Source organism: Typha latifolia, chromosome 1 (genome assembly GCF_019914945.1).
Source record: "Typha latifolia isolate L0001 chromosome 1, TyphaL0001v2, whole genome shotgun sequence".
In the NCBI taxonomy this organism is placed as follows: domain Eukaryota; kingdom Viridiplantae; phylum Streptophyta; class Magnoliopsida; order Poales; family Typhaceae; genus Typha; species Typha latifolia.
Window position 1 is genome coordinate 6,086,615 of NC_133086.1, and position 26,398 is coordinate 6,113,012.

The 26,398-nt window shown below is 37.4% G+C and overlaps 5 protein-coding genes across 9 annotated transcripts; 3 read left to right on the forward strand and 2 right to left on the reverse strand.

Moving 5' to 3' along the window:
• Window positions 1–255: 255 nt before the first annotated feature.
• LOC140794478 (auxin-responsive protein IAA4-like) lies at window positions 256–1,969 on the reverse strand. 2 transcript variants are annotated; one of them, XM_073146530.1, is made up of 4 exons: window positions 1,706–1,969; window positions 830–1,035; window positions 631–727; window positions 256–532 (listed from the first exon to the last, which is right to left on the reverse strand). In XM_073146530.1, the coding sequence occupies exons 1-4, from the start codon at window positions 1,876–1,878 to the stop codon at window positions 478–480; spliced, it is 531 nt and encodes a 176-aa protein (XP_073002631.1). In that variant the 5' UTR covers window positions 1,879–1,969; the 3' UTR covers window positions 256–477. The 2 variants fall into 2 exon arrangements, with proteins under 2 accessions (XP_073002631.1, XP_073002642.1); XM_073146541.1 differs by having other exon boundaries at window positions 830–993; window positions 1,706–1,944.
• A 2,838-nt stretch (window positions 1,970–4,807) lies between these two features.
• LOC140793491 (protoporphyrinogen oxidase, chloroplastic) lies at window positions 4,808–11,697 on the reverse strand. The gene is made up of 9 exons (XM_073144995.1): window positions 11,237–11,697; window positions 10,328–10,513; window positions 10,133–10,217; window positions 8,484–8,631; window positions 8,301–8,381; window positions 7,687–7,858; window positions 6,473–6,632; window positions 5,559–5,662; window positions 4,808–5,283 (listed from the first exon to the last, which is right to left on the reverse strand). Exons 1-9 carry the CDS (start codon window positions 11,585–11,587, stop codon window positions 4,984–4,986), a joined length of 1,587 nt encoding a protein of 528 aa, XP_073001096.1. The 5' UTR covers window positions 11,588–11,697; the 3' UTR covers window positions 4,808–4,983.
• Window positions 11,698–13,085: 1,388 nt separating this feature from the next.
• LOC140802167 (cytochrome P450 709B2-like) lies at window positions 13,086–16,526 on the forward strand. Its single transcript, XM_073157610.1, has 5 exons — window positions 13,086–13,323; window positions 13,650–13,873; window positions 15,466–15,716; window positions 15,807–16,182; window positions 16,269–16,526. The coding sequence occupies exons 1-5, from the start codon at window positions 13,146–13,148 to the stop codon at window positions 16,524–16,526; spliced, it is 1,287 nt and encodes a 428-aa protein (XP_073013711.1). The 5' UTR covers window positions 13,086–13,145.
• A 1,622-nt stretch (window positions 16,527–18,148) lies between these two features.
• LOC140798952 (cytochrome P450 709B2-like) lies at window positions 18,149–21,606 on the forward strand. The gene is made up of 5 exons (XM_073153046.1): window positions 18,149–18,711; window positions 18,904–19,127; window positions 20,260–20,510; window positions 20,601–20,982; window positions 21,068–21,606. The coding sequence occupies exons 1-5, from the start codon at window positions 18,438–18,440 to the stop codon at window positions 21,497–21,499; spliced, it is 1,563 nt and encodes a 520-aa protein (XP_073009147.1). The 5' UTR covers window positions 18,149–18,437; the 3' UTR covers window positions 21,500–21,606.
• An 839-nt stretch (window positions 21,607–22,445) lies between these two features.
• Window positions 22,446–25,646, forward strand: LOC140780707 (cytochrome P450 709B2-like). 4 transcript variants are annotated; one of them, XM_073126424.1, is made up of 6 exons: window positions 22,446–22,671; window positions 23,113–23,395; window positions 23,566–23,789; window positions 24,212–24,462; window positions 24,561–24,936; window positions 25,010–25,646. In XM_073126424.1, exons 2-6 carry the CDS (start codon window positions 23,122–23,124, stop codon window positions 25,439–25,441), a joined length of 1,557 nt encoding a protein of 518 aa, XP_072982525.1. In that variant the 5' UTR covers window positions 22,446–22,671; window positions 23,113–23,121; the 3' UTR covers window positions 25,442–25,646. The 4 variants fall into 4 exon arrangements, with proteins under 4 accessions (XP_072982525.1, XP_072982523.1, XP_072982526.1 ...); XM_073126422.1 differs by having other exon boundaries at window positions 23,116–23,395; XM_073126425.1 differs by lacking the exon at window positions 22,446–22,671 and adding an exon at window positions 23,019–23,034.
• The last annotated feature ends 752 nt before the right edge of the window (window positions 25,647–26,398 follow it).

The window sequence follows — 26,398 nt, forward strand, 5'->3', positions numbered from 1 at the left end:
GGAAGAGAGATCTTATTGGAGGAAAGGATTAGATTGTGTCAGCTTTTATAGACAGGTGGCACATGAGGAAGAGGGTTGGACAGATCAGAGGATGTATACTTCCTCAATTTGCTTCGCTGTGTGGGTTCCAGTCTACAGCTAATAATGCTATAATTCACCATTCAAGGGATCTTTCAATGAGTTAATAATTTCGACATAGACTTCTCACCAGTCATTAATTCAGAGTTTTCTGTTTGATGTTTGATGACCCACCCATTAGCAGATAAAATTACATCCAAATTTAATAGCTTTTATACCTTCTCTTTCTGACAAAATTTCTGACAGTATCTACATGCAGCAAATAAGACCAAACAAAAAAACAAAAAATTGATAACCAAAAGCTAAACATAGTATTTAAATCCTCTATAATATCTGTACATATTTATCCCAACCAGTACTTGTATGTCTCTTTGATTGCTCTTTGGTTTTACAACTTAACTAGCATTTGTCTGCTCTGCTAATCATCAATCTCTTGACAGTGGTCAAGAACAGCCTGTAGAGAAATGAGACAGATACCATCAGAAATGAATCAGAAGATGGAGAAGAAAAATGGAATGAATCAAATGATAAATAGGAATATAGGAATCATACTCCCATGGCACATCTCCAACCATCATCCAATCTCCCTCCTTGTCTTCATAAGTCAGTACGTGAGTCTTGTTGGAAGGCATATGATCCATGTCAGGGTCTTGATCATATCAAAATGGCTTATTAATTTTCCACATTGTTATTATAAGTGTTAAAGACTCAAATGTGATCAGAAGTAGGAGAAAAGTTTCGCTAAACGTACACGAAATGTCGGTCCTGAACATGCGACAAAGTGTCCTTATTAGGCTATTGTAGCCGTCATGAGAAAACAAGTCCAGCTTCCTCCCAATTGGAATTCCCTCCATGTAGACCTTAACGAAGAATGTCGGTGGTTGATCTTGATTTGATTTCTCCGAGAGCGTGCTCCTAAGAAGGGGTTTGATTGGCGGCCAATCAGATTGCTGGTCCCTAATGACCAAAGCCAGGAGACAAATAAAAGAAAATTCAAAGGACAGAAGTATTGCACTCTGTCTGGAGGATGATCAATAGGACTCTGAAGATATAGCAAAGGTAGTGAAGATAATATATGGATCAGACAGCGATAAAAGCATATGAATCAGACTGATATTTTTGAGTGCTTACGATGGAATCAAATGGAAAAAGAGAAACAAAAGAATGGAAATTTTTCTCATATATGATATCACTATGACATGAATTAGACAAACAATACTCAAACTCTTGTAATCGGAAAACCGAAAAGGGAACAAGCAACTAGATGAACTCAACTGCATATAACACAAGGATACTGATCAGAAGGAAGAAATTGAATGACAGCAATTGAAATTGGAACTTGGGCACTGAAAAGGAAATACAAGATAGTTAAGAACTTAAGATCATGAAGTGGGAATCAATACCAGGTAGAAGGATTATTGATCTGATCATGATCAGGATATTGCATAAATAGAGAAAAGATGATTACTTGCACACAAAGAGATGGGAAACAAAAGCTACACAGAATAAATCAGTTAAAGAAAAGCATAAATGATGAGAAGGGGAAAAAAAGAAGAAGAAAAACTAGTGGATATGCATACAAACAAGAGAAGGAAAAAAAAAGGAAGCAACTTGATATTGTACAAACCTTGAATTCAAGGAACTCTCCTCCAGAGAAGAAGGTGATAGACTGAGTCCTAGCCTAAGCTCAGTGGTCAAGTCTCTGCTTCTTGGCTGAGAAAGAGCAGATGTAGATGAAAGGCCAGGGTGACTGCTGCTGCTATCTATAGAAGAAGAAGGGGAATCACCCTCTCCTCCCATTGGAACTAAAGGGAGAGAAACGGCGAATCTTGCTTATTATAGAAGATAGAGCAAGATGGCTGAGGACTAAACTGGTACACTGAGATGTAACAGTGATGCAAAGGAATGAAAAATGTGCCTTAATTGCAGCATACTATTAGTCCTAGTTGCCTATTGAGTAGGATGGATTGGATTAACCTGGCTAGGCTAATTGGGTTGGCCTAATGACTGGTCTCCATAATTCCCTCCCTAATTTTATATATTTAGATTGATCAGACATAACAATCGTTGGATTATCTATGACAGTCAAGATGTTGGGTGGTTATGGTTATACTCAAGTATATATTATTTAGGGAATGTTCCAAAATCTCATCTGAAGGCTACTTCGTGCCAAATACTGTCTGTACATTGATTAAGCTTGTAATCTTATGCAAAAAGATTGTCTCACCAATCACATCATAACTATTCTCCATGTACATGCTTGCAAATCTTCCAATATATTACTTTCATAAATATTTTCAATCTCCTAGAAGTAAGCACTTCAATTCAATCACAAACATGTCTATAACACACACTTCTAAAGTAAGAGTTGTTTTGAAAGCCACATCTTTTTTTCTTTTTTACTTCAACTTTTAACTGTATTACTGTCATTCCATTTAACACTAGATTGAAATTAGATGCCTGTTGTGATAGCTAAATGTAACCCAACAAGATACAAATTAAATGGTTTGTCTAGAGAGTAGGCAGACCATGGTGAAGTGACCTTTTGCAGTCTATATTGACCTAAATTGAATCTCTGCGACAAACTTACCTGCAGGATAGGTTCACTTCCCCCTCATGGGAAGACAAGGTCGGTAATCGAAAGAGAAATTTGACGGACTTGGTCGATTTTGATTGCAATTACAAAGATTTCAGATTCTAGATAATTTACTGATTACATACATGCATGACTTATTCGCCGCAAGAACAGATCAAATTTTTTTTGTGAATCAAGCTTTGATCAATCATTCAGCTCAAGTGACATACAGAGGTTCATAGGGCCTATGTGGATGGCAAACAATTTACCTTTGCAAAAGGTGTTAGATTGCAATTAGATGCAGTTGCAATATAAAATTAGCCCATCAACAGATAGCACCAAACACATAAAAAGGTGGTAGTAGAAAAAGATGCATAGGGATAGCTTTGTTGAAACAAAGGTGCACCCTTTCTGGCACAAAGGACATGTAGAAGCAAAGGAGAGACAGGGAGTGCATGGGATTCGAAACTTGGAATAAAGAAAGCCAGGGGTCATTTAAAGCTTGGCTTAGTAAAAGGTTGGATTGCTTATAGTAATCCACCATCCTGTGGAGGAGGAAGACATAAGGGCTACTTCAAGGGGACATGCAATCAACTACATCCTCATAAAATAGAAACATAAAGAGGAAGAAAAGGTAAGCAGTACCCTGGTCCAAGACCAACCTCTACAACTGCTTCTCTAGTAGTCACAAGAATAGGCTAACTTTGTCAACAATGTAACTTTAGTTGGATGTCATGAATATTTCTTTGCTTCAAAGTCCTCATCTGTCATTCAAGGTGATAAATGGCTCTACTTTTTATTTGTTTAACCTCCTGCCTATCATTTATTCCAGAAGAGTGCAAGTTGTTGGACTGTCAAAAGCTATCTAGAAGCATAATATCCTGAAAAGGAGGGAAATTTTTTTTTCCTTTTTGACATATTGTTTTTGAAGCTATTTAATAACAAATCTGTACGAGTTTTCGATAATAATAGTGACGACTACGATGACAAAGATGATAACAAAGTAAACAGGCGGCAAATACTGCACTGCAACTTGACACTCCTCTTAATATATCCAAGGGAACAACTGGCCTTTCTTTCTCCTAAAGAAATGGTAAAAAGAATTTGTGTAGTGACAATAAGAAAAGTGAGTTGTTTGCAACTCAAGCTTGTAAACACTTGGGACATATTACACTATTTCTCAGATCTCTCCAAGCTAAACAACTCATTTCACTGCCAATAAACCAATACAAATTTAATCAATCAAGGACAACATGGGAGTACTAAATAAAAAGGATTGCACATTTGCACAACACCCTGAGTTGTCCACTAGCATGAATTCTAGCATTCAATTTGACTGGCCACCTTGATGATTGTGAGTACAATGCATGACAACCTTTTAAGTTAATTACCACAAAGGACATGGTAATAACTAATAAAGGGGGGGATGAATTTAGGCACTTAGGTGGCTTATGGGGGCCACTGATCCCTACATCTCATCACATTGCCTCCATTATCCCATGCATGTGGTTCTCCATAGTCCAAGGGATCTCTTTCTCTTCCAACCTGTCAAATTCCAACTCAAGTGTCTCACCAAGTCACCATAATAATGGTGTCTCACATCTCCTCCAAGTCCCTTTCCTGGCTCTGGGGATGTCACTTGATTTCAACAGTGATGACTTTTTAGGATTGCATTTGAGTTGTCCCATAAAACCTTGTTCCCCCATTGTGGGACCTTTCTGTTTGAATTGGGAGAGGACACACATCCCTTTCAGAGAGGATGTGTGCTGTTTTGAGTCTATTTCACATGACTTTTCCTCACCAATTTGGAACCATCAAGAGATGCAATAAAGTTTTACTAATGAGTTACAAAGAAGGGAACTCTGTAGATTCTTCCACGCGGACTTAGTCGTATAAACCATTTAATTTCAAGAGGAAGACATACTAAATTGCATAATTACACAAAGTCATTTAAACCTTTTTTACCCTCGACAAAAATCCAATCCTTGTTATTTTTTATGAAGGATATGCATATTTCTTTTTTGGGTCCATCAACGTCCTCTGTTAATTGTGAAGAACTTTTGTTGTCTGGAAGCACAAAAATGACCATACCACAACCAAGAAACAGATCGAGAGAGAAAAGTGTAAGCATGTCGCACATGAGGGTGAGATGAATTGATATTACATGAGAGGGACACTTTATTAGGCAGAAGAGGTATACAAATAGCTGTTCCAAGAATAGAAAGCAGCTTATAAAGTAATGTCGTGATCACAATAAGGAAGATACATAGAGGTGCCTCAAATTTTTCTGGGCTCACCTAAGCTACAAAATACCGAATTTGGTTCACCAATTACTTGTAGGCGTATTTGGCTAAATATTTGGATACCACAGAGGCACTCTCGTAAGCACCCTCTACACATCGGCCCAAGGCTACACCTGCTACATAGTTGCCTCCTAGAAACAAACCCTCGAAACCAGCTTTGAAGAGTGCAGCCTTTGCTGACTCCAGATGGTCGAGATGACCGACCAAAAACTGAGGTATTGCTTGTGGCCATACTCTCACACCAAGAACTAAAGGGTCCTCAGCACTTGGATTTATCAGCATTTTTCTAAGATCGCGGTCAACTGCTGCCACCAGTTCATTCTCACTCTGCGGATCAATAAATAGAATACAAAAATCATGAGAAATACAAAATAATCAGTAGATTTGAGCAGATAGAGCATAACTAAACCCAGAGTCCCACAAAACCACAATGATGGTACTTATGGTGTGAGCTGAATGAACTGCAGTTTCTTAGAAACAAGGAGTATAAAGCTGACAAAATGGATGTTAAGCCTCCTATTTGTTAGAAGGAGATCCATTGAAGAATTTTCACATGCCACATGTCTTAACACGAAATCGACAAAATGTGGCTGGAGAATTACCTTGGATATGATTCCTGCATTTACAGCACCTCCAATGTAGTTTAGAAGCAGCACCCTTCCAGGTGGAGCACGGTTAGGAAAGAGTGATGAGCTATATAGTGTTCCTGCACCAAAAATCAAAATATATCAGTTAGACCATATCTCAAGACTCAAGCCTCAAAACCAAGCAACAAGGTAATGAAACGTGAAAAAGAACTATATGTCTGACTCTGCACATCCTCTGCAACTTGAAATGAAATTGTAAGAAGTGCAAGTAAACTTGGACAATCATATGGAAGCCACAGCCAACTAATAGATACACTATAGGTCTACAAATTAATGATAGATAGACAAAAAAATTATCTATAAGCAGTGAATACAAGATCCAATCTGTGATCCAATCTGCAGTAACATCTCAATTATCCTCTACAATTTTATCTTCATTTCCTACCTGACATGCAAAAAAATGTCTGCCTAATCAACACACAGTTAACAGACAATTCATCAAGAGGAACTGCTGAAAACGTAAAGGTCAAAGACACGTCTGTACCCAACATAATCACGATTGCTCTGTGCTGATAGCTTCTAAACCTTGTCATTGTTTCTTCAAGAATTATTATTTATTATCTTAATGGACCTATACAGCGTTATTCTTTTTCTGGAAGCCAACCATATCAAACTTTATAGAGATTACATCATATATTTGTTCCAGGTAAATAGAAATACAGAACTATCATCTTACAAACTCGTTACATTATCCACAAGCAATAATTGCAACCAGGACTCATCTAGATAGAAAATACTGATATGATTTCTCATAAAAATGAATATATATGGGAATCATGCAGATCATGAGTGGATAAAATTTGAAAATAAAACAATATACATGAATCAAGCATGTGGAAGAAGAGTTATAAAGATTGAAAGTACTATACCTAATGTCTCAACTCCTTGACTACGTGGATGCAACTGGCCAAAACCCTCAAGCTCACCATTAATCAAGCATTCTTTTCGAATTGCTTCCTTTGCATATGAAACGGTCACTGCTGCAACTGGTGGATAATAGAATTTTGATAGCGCATCTGCCGCATCATTCTGGAAAGAATAACAAAATAAAAGGAATATACTCAAATGTACATAATACAAATATAAGAATTCAGCTCCTCAGAGATTCAGAAAGAACATAAAATTCAGCTCAAGACTTAAAAGGCATATATTCTTTTTAGTATCAAACTAAAAGACTTGATACAAGTTGCTTCAATGACATAAAGCCAATAACAATTTTAGTTGGAGATATGAGTGTTCATCTTAATGGCTTACAACTGAGCATACAACATTAAGTTTTAGTGAACTTGAGTAAAATATGAATTGACTTCTGAGTTTCATATAGATTAGAATTTAGTCAATCAGAGATGATTAAATTTAGTTGTACTGTTTGCAAATATATATGAAGAATCCTCAAGGATTACACTACTAAAAAAGTGGAGACTGGAGGCGCAACCAGGTTATTCTCCATAGTGTAATGGAGGGGCAAATTTCCACTCAGCAGACAATTCAGGATGAAGGAAACAAAAATTATACATTGGAATCTTAGGAATATATATTGTACCCTTTCTTTTCAGGAAGATCTGTAAGCATATAGACACAAATTCTTTTAGGGTACAACCAATAGATGATTTGTGTTGATGAATGCAATGATGAGAAAACAAATTAAGTAAACAAAACAACAGCACTTCTCTCTATCAATTAGTACACAGAAAGACTGAAAGCCCATGACCAGCAAGGAATAGTGATGAAATATACATCTGCATGACCAGACACAAAATTTGAAACTTAGAGGTCACATGATGTTTAGTAAAAAAAAAGAATCATTTCAAGAATGAAAATAACTAGGAGAACCTCTGAAGAATCTAGAATTATCAATACAGTTACATTGACAGTTTCTTATTAAGTAGCATCATAGCATATGAATGAAACAGCCAACAAGTAACTTGATGGAAGAGATATAGGATCATTCTTAAGCTTTTAGGGGTATTGCAAATTCAGTCAAGAGGATTCTTGCTACCATCTGCATAATATAAGATCAGAACTCTATTTTCAGTCTTCAATCACTCTGAAATCTACTTGAATAAATTAAATCTTTACATACCGAAAGAGGGCGTAAGATATTGCTAGCAATATAGGATGGGATGGTCATGACAACACTATTAGTCTGCACTGAGGTCAATCCTTCTGGTGTCTCATATACTAATATATAGCCTTGGCCATCCGACTTTTTAATGCTTGTAAGTTTCCATGACAGTTTGACTTTGCTACCCAACCTGAAAGATCAAGGCAGTTAAATTAACAAACCCAATAATATCATCAGCATGCAAGATAATAAGATTCAACTGATCGACTTTCAATTTTTATCATACAAAAATAGTAAAATACACACTTGAATCTTGAACCACAATGAACGAGTTTATCGATTTCAGTGAATCCTGAATGAAGAAAGAGGTAGCATAATATATTACTTATGTGCTTCTTTTTATTTATTAATGCTCTTATATATTTTCAAAACATTTTAATTTTATCTAACAAGGGCTTGTTGCATATACCCCCGCACATGCACCCACTTAGTAGTTAGTACATAAGCACTTTGCAGTACCCTGGCTGCCTATGATGCTTAGTGCCCAGATGCTTAAATGACTAGTTAGGTATCTGGGTCCATCTCAAAAACTTGATTATGCTTTAAACAAATAGGAAGAATTGTAAAATTACCTGGAAGAAATTGCATTAGGTAGCATAGCAAGGCCTTTCCTAAAAGATGCCACAGTCTGCCCCTTTGGCTTTGGTAGACGCCTTGCATGTAGCCAACAATGAAATAGAACATTTACTAACTGACTGGGCAAGGAAATCATTTCACAGAAAATCAAATGTGGTACTAATATATCAATTACTTACGGATCTCTTGGTGGTTTAGGATTTTTCTTGCTCTCCTGAATCGCTTTTATAGTTCCACCAATAATACTACCGCCATTCTGCTCTAGTTTCCAAACCTTTCCGAAAGCCGCTTTCATACTAAGCTTTGCAGGATCACCAGCATATACACCTACATGAAAAGGAGATCTTCATCCACCAATATTAATTCAAATTTCAAAAGAAACAGTAACAACTAAAGAATATTGTAATTTGATGTCAAGAATGATAAAAGCCTCATAAAAAAGTTGTCATAATAATCATGAAGTACGATAAAAAGTTAAGAAACTAGTCTAACAAGGTCCACAGCCAAACTGCAGGTTACAGACAAATCAGGCTAGAACCAGACTTCACAAACACTTGCAGGTAGTTGTGAACTAAAAGCACAGGATCGCCCCTAAGGCAAACTCCCTATCAAGAAGAACATTTTGAAAAGAAATCGAGATATAAAATACAAAATACTTGTAGAGTATAAATGTAAATGAGGAAACACAATTAGAACTCTATATAAAAAGCAGGACTTCTAGTAACTATACGTAAGGTCCAAGGACTAAAACATAAAGCATGGCAAATGAAGTTCACAGTAATATTTGTGTGATTGTTGACTACTAATTTACACCATAGTGAAAAATTTCCAAGATTTTCTGTTTTACTTAAATAACATAAGGTCAACTGCCTATGCAACCTATTAATTTGTCTACTTCAATATAGAATGTATATGCAACCTATTAATTTGTCTACTTCAATATAGAATGTAAAGTCACAAATCAAATCCATCCAAACATGGATTGGCATTGTTCATACTCTAACAGTCATAAATAATTATCCTACCCCTAGTGCGGACATCACTGACAGGACATGATGGCGTGTACCAACACAGGAGGTGCCAACATTTAATAATCCCCCTTGTTGAATCTAGTTCTAATTGAGGGTTTATATCATTTTATTTATTATGTGACAGTGATAGTTGTTTTTGATATTTTTCATTTGTTTAAGATTTTTTTGCTTAATTTTATTGTAAATCTATATATAGATAGTTTGTGCTCTCTTTTGAGGTTAATAAAGATTTTTAATTACTCTCTTTTTTGAAAAGGTGTGAAACTACTATTAAGAGTGGAGGTGTGAAACCTCATCCCACTTTTATCTCTTTGATTTCTCTTCTATCGCATTCTCTCCACCACGTTTTGCATCATTTTTAGTATCAAAGTGAAGGATATAAGTTTATAGACGCCTCTTATCCCGGATTCTATGTCTCCCCACATTTATTCTTCGCCCGACCGATTGCTCCACAAACACCGGAATGCCAAGAAGCCTGACGTACGACGAGCACATCAAGTTCCGAAACGTACGATGAGATCATCGTCGACGAGGGACAAGAGGAATCTGTCACACGTTTTGCATCAACCCCTCAACCAACAAGTCATAGATTAGTTTGTTTATTAGCAAATTGATAATGAAGATTATATATTTCTTTATGGTAGAGTGACTCAAAGGTATGTATGCACCAATACGAAAATTGGGTGTCAATATGCGGGCACTGACACAATTTTGCATGAGAACAAAAGGCAATTTTAGAGGTTACATGCACAAATAGGCCATCATGTAGGAAAATGATAAGAATGCAAACGACAAACCTGAACAAAATGGCTCTATCAAGCGTTCGAAAACCTCACTCCCAAGATTGCGGCGCACAAACTCTTCTACCGACTCCTCATGACCCTGAAACCTTTCCCAAACATTAAGAAAATGAGAACAATTAACTAGATTAGCATGGGATTATAATAGTAAGTACCAATAGAAGCAGCACAGAGAGAATCAAGAGGACAAACTGGTGGAGCAGGACGAATGCCGATTGCACCAAATCCAGCCCTCAGTTTACCAGGAAAGCTCATCAAGTCAAAGAAGGGTAAATCAGTTGGTTTCGAAGGGACTGGTCTAAGTTTTCCCTCCCACAGAACAAACCGTGGAGCATTTGGGTCACCAAATACAAGATCCTCCTTTAGACCACTATCTACCTGTGATAAAATTTACAATTACAGCAACTAAGACAGATTCAAGTGGTTGAAAGAATGAAGCAAAAGTATGAAGGAAAATGACGTGCATAAATACTGTTCAAGCTGGGTGATATCAATCATAGATGTAGATAACTGCACATTAAACATGTGAAGAATTTGAAAATGTTCAATGTGAACTTCCATAACAAAGAAAACAATGAGTCTAAGATTATAAACAATCAGACAAGATATCCTATAGTACATTAATATTTTAAATATTGATCACCACTGTTTTTAGTGAATCCTAAAACATTGTCAAAGTAGAAGAACCTGCAACAATACTACTCACAACGTAAGAACATGTATCTCGTGGAAAGGAATTTTTTTTAAATAACTATATTTAAAAAAAAAATCACTTATCTTTTCCCCTAAATTTCCTAAAACCAATTCCAGATGATCATTCAATAGCATGAAACTTATAGAGGAATTGCATCCAATTAACACAGCAACTTTCCCTCTAAGTCTCAATTAGTAAGTAAGAGCACACAAAGAGATGGAAACATGAAGGAACCGCCATAATTAGCGAACATTTCTAGTCCCAAGGAACAATATTCTCCTTTTCCAGCAAAAGTTCAAATCATATGGAAAATAAAGGCAGTAATTGCCACGACTAACTTCAAGATTCCTCCTTTCCAAGAAATGAAGTCATATGGCATCAAATTTGAACCAGAAAAGTCCACTTACCGCCATAGTGAGCACGGGGTCAGATGGCTGGAAGCTATTCGGCCCCTCCTCCCAAAGGTACCCATCCCTCTCCACGGTGGTGATGTTACCGCCGACCCTTCCCTTCGCCTCCGTCACAAGCACATCCCGGATCCCGTGCTTCGTCTGAAGGGCCTGAGCAGTGCACAGACCACTGACTCCTCCCCCCACCACCACGCACTCCGCCGACATCCGCGGCGGCGGCATCGCCGCCGCCTCCCCGCCGCCAGCATCTCGGGATTCGGTGGCGATGGTGCACTTGATTCGGATCCGACGGCCCTGGGGGGGCTTCGTGGAGAAGAAGGGCAGGGTGGAGATCGTCGCCGCGGCCATCGGAATTCGAGAAGAGAGTGTTCGGCGTGAAAGAGATCGTTGGTTTCGCTCCTTGTAGATTAGATTGTCAGTTTTTCTTATCTCTCTGGAAAATCTAAAGGTGGCAAAAATGCTATAAACACCCTTGACTTCTACTCTATTTATAAAATCTCTCGGCATTGTTTCTTGCTATCCGTGGACTAATAAGTAATTAACAACACTCATAGGGAGCTTCTGACAAAGAAGAGATGGGCTGACATTATTCAAAAGCATTGGGCTAGAAAACATAGCCCATGGACTGGAATCATATAATTAATGGATTACACTTGGATCACTAATTTTGTCCAAATACTCCATTCCTATTCATTTACAAAAATTGCATGGTTGTGATTGGTTGTCTAAATGTTTCCTACCAAGATTTAGCTTTTACTAAACAAAAAAAAATAAAAATAAATAGATTAGTTCTATGTTTATTGTTGTTTGGCTATAATAGCGTGGATTTCTATAATAAAAGAAGTATTTTCAAATCTAATGTTTGTTTAGTGGTTATTAGTTCTTGGTTATGTTAAAAAAAATGTCAGCTTTTTTATTTTTATTTTGTTGATTTAAGTGAATTATTTTTGCTAGCTACCTCATAGTTTTCATAAGGGGTGAAAAAAACCACTGCCTCGAAATTATCATTTATCAATTTCAGAAATTTCTTGCTTCTACCTGCTGTTCTTCTTAAGATGGAGAGTTATTTACTTACCTCTAGAAACTCTCCAATAGCACAGTGATGGAGAGTTCTTCTTACATATAAAACACAGACAAAAGAAACTAAGATAAATTTAACTGAATCTATCAGTTTTTTAAATATGATGAGTTCAACATTTTACATGTATAAATACTTAAAATATTAGCACTTTATTTCGTTCACTTAAAAATATAAATACTAAATTTATTAGCATTTCTATCTAAAAATAAAATGCTAAACTTATTAGTATTTTTATTTAGAAATAAAATGCTGATCTTTTTAGCATCTTAATGACAGTTACAGGATAACATACTCATTTTAAGACTCAGCTAATTTGGTCAAAAACTCCATAAGCAAAAACAGAAAGAGAATAGACATGAAGTAAAGATACTTGAATTAAGAAACATAGAAACAGACTGCAATTTATGACATATAATGACATACTTTCTGGAACAGAGACAAAAGCAAGATGACTTTAAAGATTATCCATACAAGTTCAGATTTTCCAGGAACCTTAAATTAGACAGAAGTCCATAAGCTGCGAACTATTTTCCACCCTCTAACCTTCTAAAAATATGCGATTATATCTGTTTGTCACAAACTTGCCAAGACTGCAAGCTGTGGCTTTTGTAACCACTGCTTTTGAGTCGAATACTACATGCTGGTCCATGCCACACATAATGCCATCACCTTGTGACAGAAGACAAAGATGTCTCTCATTGCTTGCATCACCCATGATTTCATATCTTAGGAATAGGACCTTCTTAATGCAGCGAGGACTAATAAACAAGCTGCTATCACTTCCACCTTCCCAAGTATCATCAAATCTTTCTTCTAGCAGGTGATATGGGTTATCTTGAATTGGCATTGGCTGCCTTGGTGGTAGTTCTTATCTCAAGGCTTTGGAATGTGCTAGTTTATCTAATATGGAGGCCATTTGTTATAACAAAGAAGTTTAGAGAGCAAGGGATCAGAGGCCCTTCCTACAATTTCTGGTCTGGGTCACTGGAGGAGATCAAAGAACATTAGAAAAACTTCAGAGGGAGTGGTCTTGGACATCCACTGCCATGACATTACTTCCAGGGTCCTCAGCCACTATACCAAATGGGTATCAGAATATGGTGGGCTTCTACTCTCCCTTCATGTCATTAGCTTTATACTGAGATGCTTGGCTTGTAGATGTTTTCCTGAAAAACAAATTAATATGGACAAGTATGTACATTGTTGTTCTAGCTTAGTTTGGATATTGTATGAATACAGAAAAAAGAAATAAAAGGTAGAGAGTACTTACATCTGCAAGGAAGTGTTGAGAAGGTGCCGTTTATGTGATGTCTGCCTTGTGTGCCACAGGAACAACATTTTTGTATTGGTTTGGACCACAACCAAAGATCTGCATCACTGATCCTGAGATGGTTAAACAAGTGCTTTCAAACAAATTTGGATCCTACAGCAAAGCAAATCCAAATCCGAACATTTTCGCTCTACTGGGTAAGGGGTTGGTGTTTGTAGAAGGATCGGATTGGGTGCGACATCGAAGTCTGATCAACCCTGCTTTCACCATGGATAAGCTCAAGGTCAGCTTCCCAGATATCCTTTCGTTTGAATTTCTTCTATGGTAATCAAACAACCTAAACATTGAGGACACTGCAAAGTGAAATATTCAAATATCATTATTAGCTCCCTTTAATACTATCCTTACAGATCAAGATGGCCACCCAATAGGTATTCTACTGTTGAGATTATAAAATAACTTTCTGACATCTTAGTAGAGAGGCAGAGCAAGCCAATCGATTGCTGTATGTGTTACTGTCTATTGAGGGCATCCCCAAATATGACATTCAGTTTGTTTTACATTTCATTCTTTTTCCATTAATATGTCATATTACTTTGTTTTACTAGCTTCATGTTCAGGAAGATCAAGCTTAGTTTTCTGTTGCATAATTAGTTGAGGTTATTCTCTTCTGTGAATGTGCGTGTATCTATATATGTGTATATACATATATAGTTATATACTTATTTGCCCCTCCATCTATCTATGTATATGTCCATTCATGCATGCATGCCCCTCTGCATGTGTGTGTCTCTCTACGTGGGTGTAGGCGTTTGTCTGCTCATGATTTTGAAAATTGAGACATGGCAGTAAGGAAGAATCTAGTTTGATTTCTTATATCAGAGATGCAATACTGAAAAGTTTACAAGAATCCAAGAAAACTCTAATCATCAAACTTCAGGCAGACTCAGCACGGGAAGAAGATTCCAACATGTTAAGAACTTAAGATTGAATTACTCCAAGGCCCATTCTATAGCACTTGGCAAACTTGGGATGCTACCTAAGGATACTTGTTAAGGAAGAACTTGGCAAACTTGACTTTATCTTAATAATGTTGCGAACTCCTATTTGTTGGGCGTCTAGAGAAATGCAAATAGTTTAAGGATTTGCATTTATTTTTTCATTCACAATCATAAGGAATTGATCATAGATATGAAGGCTAGTCTAATAAAAAGAAGCATAAGAAAGATAATGGAATTAAATGTTGTAGAGGACTAGGGCTATAGTAAGATAAGCTTTTCTTGTTAATTCAGAGTCTTAGTTGTCATTTTTAACTTGAGTCAGTTCACAACAGAAAAACTTATAAAGGCATATATGTGTTATCATATGATTATGTTAGTATCTTCAGTATCTTCATCACCGTATTATTGTTTTTAATTTTTTTATGTATTTGGAGTATTGACATATTCAAAAGAGCTAGATGCCTTACTCCAATTTTAACCCAATTTTACTACCTTAATTGGAATATACTAGAGAGGACGGGTCACTTTAAATTCTGATGCCAGTTATGAAGTACCAGAGCACATGAAAGCATGCATTAAAATGATTCACCTGATCATATTAGTATGATGTTGGCATCATTGCCTAGATCTCTTATTTCCTTATCACTCAGATCAGTGTGCTGTTCTAGATGTTTGCTTCATCATGCCAAGCAACACAAACAGCTATACCATTTCCTCAACCTTCATCAGAGCAGACTTAATTTGTCTTTTGGATCCTTTTGACTCATTCCTACAAATATAAAGGAGAAGGATATGAAATCCTTGTTAATAAAACAGAATCCCTAGAGAGAGTATTAGCGGATGATATTTTTACTAACTGACATTTGCAAGACAGATGATGACCAAGACAATGGCAGAATGCACCCGATCGATGATAGAAGGGTGGCAAAGTCAGGCATTTGACCATGAGGCTCAGCGAAAGGAAGTTGAGCTTAGCAGAGAATTTCAAGAATTAGTAGCTGATGTAATCTCTCGCATTGCTTTTGGAAGCAGCTACAAAGAGGGAAAAGAAGTCTTTCTTGCAAAGAAAGCGCTCCAGAAACTTGCCATAGCAACTTGGCTAAAAGTTCATATACCAGGATTCAAGTAATTCGTCTTTCCCAGGAGGATCCTCAAGCCTAAGACATATTAGTTCAGCACTACACTGAAGTAATAATGGAATCTCTTTGCTTGCAGATATCTTCCTAGTAGAAGAAATATAGAAAAGTGGAAGCTAGATAAAAAGGTGAGTAACACACTCATGAAGATCACACAAGAGCTACTTTACTTCAGAGAATCTGGCTGTGGAAATGATTTGCTTGGATTGATGATGGAGGCTTCCACAACAAACTATGGTGGAAAACAAGAACACCAGACTATGAGCATGGATGAGATCATAGATGAGTGCAAGACATTCTTCTTTGCAGGCCATGAGACCACTTCTAATTTGCTAACTTGGAGTATGTTCCTGTTGAGTACAAATCAAGAATGGCAGGAAAGGCTCAGGGAGGAGGTTTATAGAGAATGTGGAAAGGATATTCCTGATGCCGATATCCTTGGGAAATTAAAACTGGTAAAGTCATCACAAATTGTATGCACTACGCACCTCTTCCCCCCAATTTTTTTCTCCAATGATCCTTTATGTATGCCAATATGCAGATGACCATGTTCATCCTGGAGACATTGAGGCCAAGAGCATGCATCGATCAGAACTTTGCAATGCTGGAAGCAAAGATAATAATTGCCATGATCCTCCAAAAGTTTTCCTTCTCTCTCTCTCCCGGTTACATACATGCGCCAATAGACTTACTAATGCTACAGCCTACGTATGGACTTCCAATAATTTTAAGTCCTTTGAGTTTTGGAGTCTTTGAGATGGTCTCTTATTCTGCAGACAAACACCTTATACTATATTAATATGCAAATTGTATGGTGTCATAATTCTTGACAATTTTCTTGTTGTATAAAATACATTAATCCAGTACATTAATTATGAATCTCATTAGATTACTGAGGATGCAAGTTTTTCACATATTTGTGTGGAGGGAAAGTTAAACATGATCCTACTTACTTACTCGATCAATTAAGTTTACAGCCTTACTTGTCTTATACTACAACTTCGAAGACTTCATGAAGGGCTAAATTACCTGAATTAAAGGTAACTAAAAGAAATGCAATCTATTAATTTAAACAACTCAAAAAACACACTATGAAAGGGGTATTATCAATTAAAGCCACTCTCTCTGAAAGATCAAACATGCATCATTTCTAGCATCCTGAAGAAGCTAATCTAGAGTGGATCCCCTGACTAGGATATTTTGTGTCAGTCAAGCATGGATACCCCAAAGCTTAGCCATCAAAATCAAACCGGGAATGCGAGTATATTGTCATGACAAGCTCAAGAAAGCTAAAGTTACCACAAACTACCAGTTCTACGAAGAAGAAAGAAGGAAAAGAAAAGAAGAAAAAAAAACGATTCCTCCTTGACAAGTAATGAAGTGGAATCTCACTAAAAGCTTAATCAAGAAGACACCATTTACCGCAATGGAGAGGACGGCCATCGGACGCGTGGTGATGGCGCACGAACCCGACGGCCGTGGAGGGAGATCGATCGAGCTTCGAGTGGAAGGGTGGATAAGTATATATAGTTAACGATTCTATCTCTATTACATCTTTACCGCTGCCAAGATGTTTACTTATTATCGAAACGAGTCTAATTTATTGTAGTACTAACAAAAATATTAAATTAATAAGTATTTTTAAAAATACTAATCAGTTCGATATTTTTATGATCAAAATTTTTTTCTTAACTAATTAGTATTTGTATTTAGAAATAAAATACAAATTAATTTACTATTTTTGTTAGAGTTACAGCCAATTAAACTCTATGCGATAATAAATTTAAGGAGTAATCTATTTTGATCTAAAGCTCATATTTATTTATGTGTGCGATAGTCAAATAAGATATCTATATGTTTATTTATGTGTGCTGAGTGGGAGCATTTGCAAACCCAAAAAAGCTTTCAAAATCTTAAAAATGAACTATTTTGCCCATCTTCGGTATAAATTATGTATACTTTGTTATATATAGGTGTGCATTTGGTGTAAAAAAAATAAATGCGTTCAGTTTAGAGCTATATTTTGTCTTCTTCCATTTAATATTTTTATATTTATCGATTACAATTCTATCTTTAAAATTACATCATTCAATCGACAATTATTTTAATCACTCTGACCGGTTTTTCTTTCCCTTCCCATCCATCAATCATAAAAAATTTATTTTAATTTTTATCAAACTATAATTTTAACTTTATGTCGTATTAATTTAGGCTAGCACAGTTATGAAAGCAAAAGGAAGAGAATAAACATAAAGCAAAGAAACTTGAATAGAAAAAAAAATAGAAACAGACTGCAATTTATGACATATAATGACATACTTTCTGGAACAGAGACAAAAGCAAGATGATTTGATACACAATTTAGTCCAAAAGTCCATCTGCTGTCAAAATATGATATTATTTCTGTTTGTCTCACACTTGTCAGAAGATTGCTAGTCGTGGCTTTCATCTCCAGTGCTTTTGAGTCCAGAGGACTGCTTGCTTCATTAATGCCTCACAGTATTCTCCAGTTTTTAACCAAATTAGAAGCTTTTTCTTCTTCTTATTTTTACCTCAACTACCGAACCAGATCTAATTTCTTAATAAAAATACTAAATTAATCAGCGTATCTTAGGAATAAAAGGATCACCTTAATGCAGCAATGAGGAAAAAACTAGCTGCTATCGCTTCCACCTTCCCAAGTATCATCAGATCTTTCTTCTAGCAAGTGATGGGCTACCTTGGATTGGTATTGGGCACCTTGGTGGTGATACTTATCCCAAAGCTTTGGAGACTGTTAGTGCAACTAACTTGGAGGCCATATGTAACAACAAAGAGGTTTAGAGAGCAAGGGATCAGAGGGCCTGCCTACAAGTTCTTGTCAGGATCACTAAAGGAGATGAACAACATAAGAGAAGCTTCAGAGGGAGTGGTCTTGGACATCCACTGCCATGACATCTCTTCCAGGGTCTTCAGCCACTATACCAAATGGGTATCAGAATATGGTGGGCTTCTACTTTCCCTTCATGTCATTAGCTTTATACTGAGATGCTTAGCTTGTAGATGTCTTCCTGAAGCACAAATTAATCTGGAGACAAGTATGTACATGGGTTTGGATAATTAGATGAATACAGGAGAACAATACAACCAAGTGTTGAAGAGGTGCTGTTTAAAATGATGTTTGCCTTGTGCCACAGGAAGAACATTTCTGTACTGGTTTGGGCCACAACCAAGCATCTGCATCACTGATCCTGAGATGGTTAAACAAGTGCTTTCAAACAAGTTTGGATTCTACGGCAAGGAGAAACAAAACCCCATCATTTTCGCTCTGATAGGTAAGGGGTTGGTACTTGCAGAAGGGTCGGATTGGGCACGACATCGAAGGCTGCTCAACCCTGCTTTCACCATGGATAAGCTCAAGGTCAGCTTCCCAGAATCCTTTCGTTTGAATTAATCTATTAGGGTAATTCAAACAGCCCTAAACATTGAGGACAATCCAAAGTGAAATTTCATTATTAGCTCCTTCTAATACTATCCTCGCAGACCCAGATGGCTAAGCTAATAGGTATGTTATTGTTTTTTTTCTTAACAAAAGAAACCCCGGCCAATATTGAGAGAGGATATTGGTTAGGCCGGTCGGCGAGGTATACACCCAGAAATTACTTCTATTTAGATTACAAGTAGTATTAGCTACTCAATCAACCGACTAGTTAGCCTCCCTATATATGTGATTAATGATGGCTGTGCCGGCGTTCGCCGCCAACCTCACCGCCCCAACCCTGGCTCGAGGAGGAAGAAGGGCGGGTCAGGGCGGATCAATAAAGAGTTGAGTTACTAACCGCTAGTCTCTCTCCTCTTTTTCTCTCTCTTGTGATACGGTCGGCAACTGCAATCCATGGATGTGAATAAAGGAAATTACTTCAAAATGAGGTATAATGGTGTAAATATCTTCAATAACAGAGTGAAGGGTCCATGGCCTATTTAGCTTTCTGACTATGATGTCAATATGGTTTTTTGAATCACTTTCGACCTGGAATTTCTGGAGGTCGTGTTCCCTGCCTCCTACAGACCTGCCCTTAAACCCATCACTTCACTGAACAGCACCATAAGTATTCTATTCTTGAACTATAAGACTTTCTTGCATCTTAGTAGAGAGGCAGAGCAAGCCAATGGCTTGCTGAGTTGCTGTATATGTTATAGTTTATTGAGGGCATCACCAAATATGACATACAGTTAGTTCTACATGCCATTTTTTCATCAAAATATCATGTTAAATATATATATATATATTACTTTTAAATTCTGATGCTTGTCATGAAGTTATAGAGCATATGAAAGCATGCATTAAGATGATTTTGATTCGACTTTTGGATTCTTTTTATTAATTCCTAAAAATATAAAAAGAGAAGGGTAATATGCAATCCTTATTAATAAAACAATATCTCTACACACACACACAGGGAGAGAGAGAGAGAGAGAGAGAGAGAGAGAGAGAGAGAGAGAGAGAGAGTATTACTGGATGATATGTTTATTGACTGCCTCTTGCAACACAGATGATGACTAAGACAATGGCAGAATGCACGCAATTGATGATAGAAAGATGGCAAAGTCAGGCATTTGACGATGAGGCTCAGCAAAAGGAAGTTGAGCTTAGCAAAGAATTTCAAGAGTTAACAGCTGATATTATCTCTCATACTGCTTTTGGAAGCAGTTACAAAGAGGGAAAAGAAGTCTTTCTGGCACAGAAAGAGCTCATGAGACATGCTGTGGCAACTTTGCTTAAAGTTCAAATACCAGGATTCCAGTAATTTGTCTTTCCCAGGATGATCCTCAAGCCTAAGACACATTAGTTCAGCACTCCAATGAAGTAATAATGGAATCTCTTTGCTTGCAGATACCTTCCTACCAGCAGAAATAAACAAATGTGGAAGCTAGCAAAACAGATGAGGAATACACTCATGAAGATCATACAAGCGCGACTTAAATTCAGAGAATCTGGCTTTGGAAATGATTTGCTTGGACTGATGATGGAGGCTTGCAATTGCACATCAGACTACGGTGGACAACAAGAGCATCAGAGTATGAACATGGATGAGATGATAGATGAGTGCAAGACATTCTTCTTTGCAGGCCATGAGGGCACATCTCATTCGCTAACTTGGAGTATGTTCCTGCTGAGTACAAACCAAGAATGGCAGGAGAGGCTCAGGGATGAGATTAATAGAGAATGTGGAGAGGATATTCCTAATTCCAATAGCCTTGGGAAATTAAAACTGGTAAAATCATCACATACTGTATGCACTTTTCACCTCTCCCCTCTTTTTCTTCCTCCACTGATCCTTTATCTATGTCTATCTGCAGATGAACATGTTCATCTTGGAGACTTTGAGGCTTTATAGCCCAGCAGTCATGGTGCAGAGGAAGGCTGACAAAGATATGATCTTAGGAAGCCTGAAAGTTCCAAAAGACACACTGTTGTCAATGCCGTTTTTTCTCATACACCGCGATAAAGAGATGTGGGGCGCTGATGCTAATGAATTCAATCCACTAAGGTTTGCTAATGGGATCGCAAAAGCTGCTAAACATCCCAACGCACTACTATCATTCTCAATTGGGCCAAGAGCATGCATCGGTAAGAACTTTGCCATGCTGGAAGCAAAGATAGTACTTGCCATGATCCTCCAAAAGTTCTCCTTCTCTATCTCTCCAGGGTACATACATGCACCAACAGCAATACTAACACTGCAGCCTAAGTATGGACTTCCAGTAATTTTACGTCCCTTGAATGTTTGAGATGCTCTCTTGTTCTGCAGGCAAACACCTTATGCTCCAATAAGCAAACTCTCTGTTGTCATAATTGTCTTAATGATTTTCTTGTTATATAGAACATTTTAGCCTAACACATTAACTATGAATCTTATTAGATTACTGAGGATGCAAATCTTTCACATATTTGCATGGAGGGAAAGTTAAATACGATCCTACTTACTTGCTCGATCAATTAGAAGACTGCATGAAAGCCTAAATTACCTGAATGAAAGGTAACTAAAAGAAGGGCAATCTATTGATTTAAACAATCAAGAAAACAAACTCTGAATCAATCAAAGGCTGCTATAAATCTGATTTCCAGATATTATTTTTTAACATAAAAGGAGCAAATTGCCTTTTTGTTTTCTTCTTCTTATTTTACATCAACTAATTAGAAATGTTCCATTTTGTTGAACACTTTTTGTCCTATTATTTCTCATCTCAATCTTTCTGGGGAATTAGAAAACAAAAGGATAATATAGAGGACAAAATAGTCAAAAGATTAATAATTCTGACAGTAAAAATATTAAGTGACACAAGTAAAAATTCACAGAGGCAATTTGAAATTTAGCCTAACGTTGGTTAAAATAAGCGAGAGAGTAGTTTTCCAATAAAGTCGTAGCTGGCCCACAATTGTGATAATAGTTTTGGAGTTCTGTAGAATGGTAGAATTCCATCCGGATTTCGCAGCATCCTTATCTTGACTTTAGATGCATTTACGAGACTTTTGCAAATGAGATGATGTGAGTTTTGTTTCTTGAAGAGGACCTTCAATGGATATTCCAGAATCAAACGATAAAAGTGGAAAAAATATTAAGAAAGAAGGAAGAAAGACTCGAAAAGGAGATGGTGATCTCCTAAGACGAGGGATTCACTGAGTTCTTTTGAGGGACTCATACTCATCCTCACTGTTATAAATTGATAACAAGTTCATTTCTCTCTGCATGGCCTCCCATGGGCCATGGCTCCATGACTTGGTATATGAATCATTTCACAATTCCCTCCATATCCCTTGAGTCTAGATAACAACTTGCTCACTAATTCCAGCTAAGGCAAGCCATAATAACTTGCCAACTAATTCTAGCTAAGGCTGGCAAGCCAACCATTAATTGACAAATGTGCACGTTTGGCACTCTCTGCATGGTCTAACCCATGAGGTACGTATAGTTTCGTTCTTAAGATTACTTTTCTTCGTGTACTATAAAAAAGTAATTAACTAGACTAGCTATGTTATAAATTAATTTTATTAAAATAAATTGTTCCTCAAATTTATTTTATAATTAAAATGCTAAATTAATAAGCGTTTTATATTTTTTATAATAAAACAGCATATCAATTCAGTGTTTTTATTAAGTTGGTAGTATTTTTATACTAGATTTAAAATGCTTATGATTTCAATATTTATTTTTGTTAGGATCTCTCTACTGTAAACCTTATCTATTAGTATGAATGGTAGTATCCTAAGTTGCTACTTTGATTTATGCCTCACTCCTGTCCATGTTATGAAGCCATAGATTGTGGTATCCGAGATAACCCATTGGTTAAATAATTAAATATTCCTTTCTCCAGCTCCATTACCATCTTCTTCCTTCTTCTAGCAGGGTGATATGGATTACGTAGGACTAGTCTTTGGTGCTCTCGTGGTGATACTTGTCTCATGGCTATGGAACTTGTTGGTCTATCTAACATGGAGGCCTTATGCCATAACCGAGAGGTTCAGGGAGCAAGGGATTAGGGGTCCTTCCTACAAATTCTGGTCAGGTTCACTTGAGGAGATGAAGAGCATGAGAAAGGCTTCAGAGGGGGTGGTCTTGGACATCCACTCTCATGACATCACTCCCAGGATCCATACCCACTTTAGCAAATGGATATCACAATATGGTATGCTTCTAATTTCCCCTCTTTACGTTTGAGATGCTTGGGTTGTAGATGTTGCTCAGATTATATTGATGCCATTATTTTTATTATAGTCTAAGATGCAATAGCTCATGAATGGATGATTTGGGTTACATTTGTATTCATACGTGAGTTATGGTTGCTTGGTGTTAAAGGAGGGACATTTTTGTTTTGGATGGGGCCGCAACCAAGGATCTGCATCACTGATCCTGAGATGGTTAAGCAAGTACTCTCTAATAAATTTGGGTTCTACACCAAGCCAACTATAAACCCTAGCTTGTTTGCTCTACTGGGTAAGGGATTGTTAACATCAGAAGGGTCAGACTGGGCGCGGCGTCGGAGGATTATCAACCCTGCTTTCAATATGGACAAGCTCAAGGTCAGCCCTGCCCTCCTTCTTTCACCATGAAATGTTACATGTTTTGTGATTTTTATGGAGGTCTTCTCAAATCTGATATAATTCTGTTTATAGATAGTTTTACTGGATTTATGGCCCTTTGAGTCGCCATTTGTCAATTGATTGGTGTTCTTCTAAAGAGTTTTCTCCTATAGATAATTACTGCATCTTACATCAAGAGAAATAAATAGCAATGTAAATTTTCTCAACCATCACCATGTAATATATCATTCTGAAATTCCGAGTTTGTCTTTTGGACTGCTGCATTCCTTCAGATTAGAGGATGTGCAATTCTCACCTTATATGCAATTATTACTAATACAAAGACAATCTCAGGAGAGAGTAGTATTGGATGTATTCTGGCATAAACGAAGAGTTTGTGCTGACCTTTTCTTTTGTGATAGATGATGACGAAAACAATGACAGAATGCGTTCAATCGATGATTGAAGGGTGGCAAAGTCAGGCATTTCAAGATGAGAGTCAGCAGAACGAAGTCGAGGTTAACAGAGAATTTCAAGAGTTAACAGCTGATGTAATCTCCCGCACTGCTTTTGGAAGCAGTTACAAAGAGGGAAAAGAAGTCTTTCTGGCACAGAGGGAACTCCAAACTCTTGCCGTAGCAACTTTGCTCAATGTTCATTTACCAGGATTCAAGTAATCTTACTTCGCCAGGGGGATCCTAAAGCCCAAGTTTTTTTAGTCCATTATATATCAAGAGATATTTACCCATAATGATATCCTTTTGGTTGCAGCCATCTTCCTACTAGCACAAATAGACAGAAGTGGAAGCTAGAAAGGAAGCTAAATGACAGACTCTTAAAGATCATGCAATCTAGGCTCGACTCCAAAGAAAGAGGATATGGAAATGATTTGCTTGGGTTGTTAATGGAGGCTTACACATCGGACCAAAGCCAGAAGCAAGAGGATAAGAGGATGAACATGAATGCGATCATAGATGAATGCAAGACATTCTTCTTTGCTGGCCATGAAACCACCTCTCATTTACTAACTTGGACTACGTTCCTGTTGGGCACAAACCAAGAATGGCAGGAGAGGCTGAGGGGGGAGGTCCTGAGAGAATGTGGAACAAAAGTTCCTGATGCTGATATGCTCGGGAAGTTGAAATTGGTAAATCCATCAGACTGTATCAGACTCTATATTTTCCTTCTTCAGGTCATCATTCATTTATGTCAATCTGCAGGTGACCATGGTTCTTTTAGAAACACTGAGACTCTATGGCCCAGTGTCACTCTTGGTGAGGAAAGCTGGGAAAGACATGAACTTAGGAAGCTTAAAAATTCCAAAAGGCACTGAAATATCAATGTCGATTGCACTTATGCACCACGACAAAGAGATATGGGGTGCTGATGTTAATGAATTCAATCCATTAAGGTTTGAGAATGGGATTGCAAGAGCTAGTAAACATCCCAATGCACTGTTCTCATTCTCGATCGGACCACGAGTATGCATTGGTCAGAACTTTGCTATGATGGAGGCAAAGGCGGTGATTGCCATGGTCCTCCAGAGGTTCTCGTTCTGTGTCTCCCCAAAGTACATACATGCACCAGCAGACTTTATTACTCTGCAGCCTAAGTATGGACTTCCCATAGTTTTTAGCCCCTGGCATGTTTAAGATAGATTCTTCTTCTGTTGTACCTCTAATTCTTCTCCATTAAGAAAACTATGTCCTGTAATTATACCGCCATCACATTCCGAAAACCATGATTGTATTGTTATATCTTTGTCTTGCTGTATGGTGGGAATATTATGTTGATAATCTCTGTATTTTAAAACACAGCTACACAGCTGTACATTGTTAATTTTTGGATCTCATTAAACTTGAGAAAGGGTCAGATGCATTCTTTATCTTTAAATTTACAAATCTTCGAAGCCACAAGAGAGCACAATGAGGAAAACTAAACTGGATCCTTCTTTATCCATCATTTCAATTGACAACCTTTACATACCTTACAGCTATTCATAGTATCAGACATGGTTTACCTGAATGGATTTTCAAGAATATAAGTAAAGCTAACACAGCTAAAACTCCAAGTTCAACATTAAGGAACTTTACCCAACTTAAACTACTCAAACATCACAGTCAGGAATTCAGACTGCATCATTTTAACCCTGAAGATTTGTCATTTAAATTTGTTCTTTTCTGAAAATGACTATGTTAGCTACTTCAGATCAGATAGATTGGAACATATCAGATACTCTTGGCTTATTACTTAGGTCTTACTTACTATTGGAAGCTTCAAGTAGTATCATGAAGAAGCTTTTTGTTCTCAACTTTCAGCATCATATGATTTGATTCTCCTATCAGGGTATGAGCAAGGAGGTAACTTGAGATGGTATCTTCCGACGATGGCCGTGCCATAGGCACGGCCTATGCCGACCGTCGGCCGGCACGGGACGGCACGTGCCGTAAGAAAAGGAGAGAAAAATGTACCGCCTTGGCCGTCGCCGTCGTCGCTGGCCTTCGCCGTCGTCGCTCACCCAAGCTCTCATCGGGTGCCCTAGCTGAGGGAGGGGAAGAGAGAGAGAGAGAGAGAGAGAGGAGGGGGGTTATCGGTTAAAAACTTAAGTT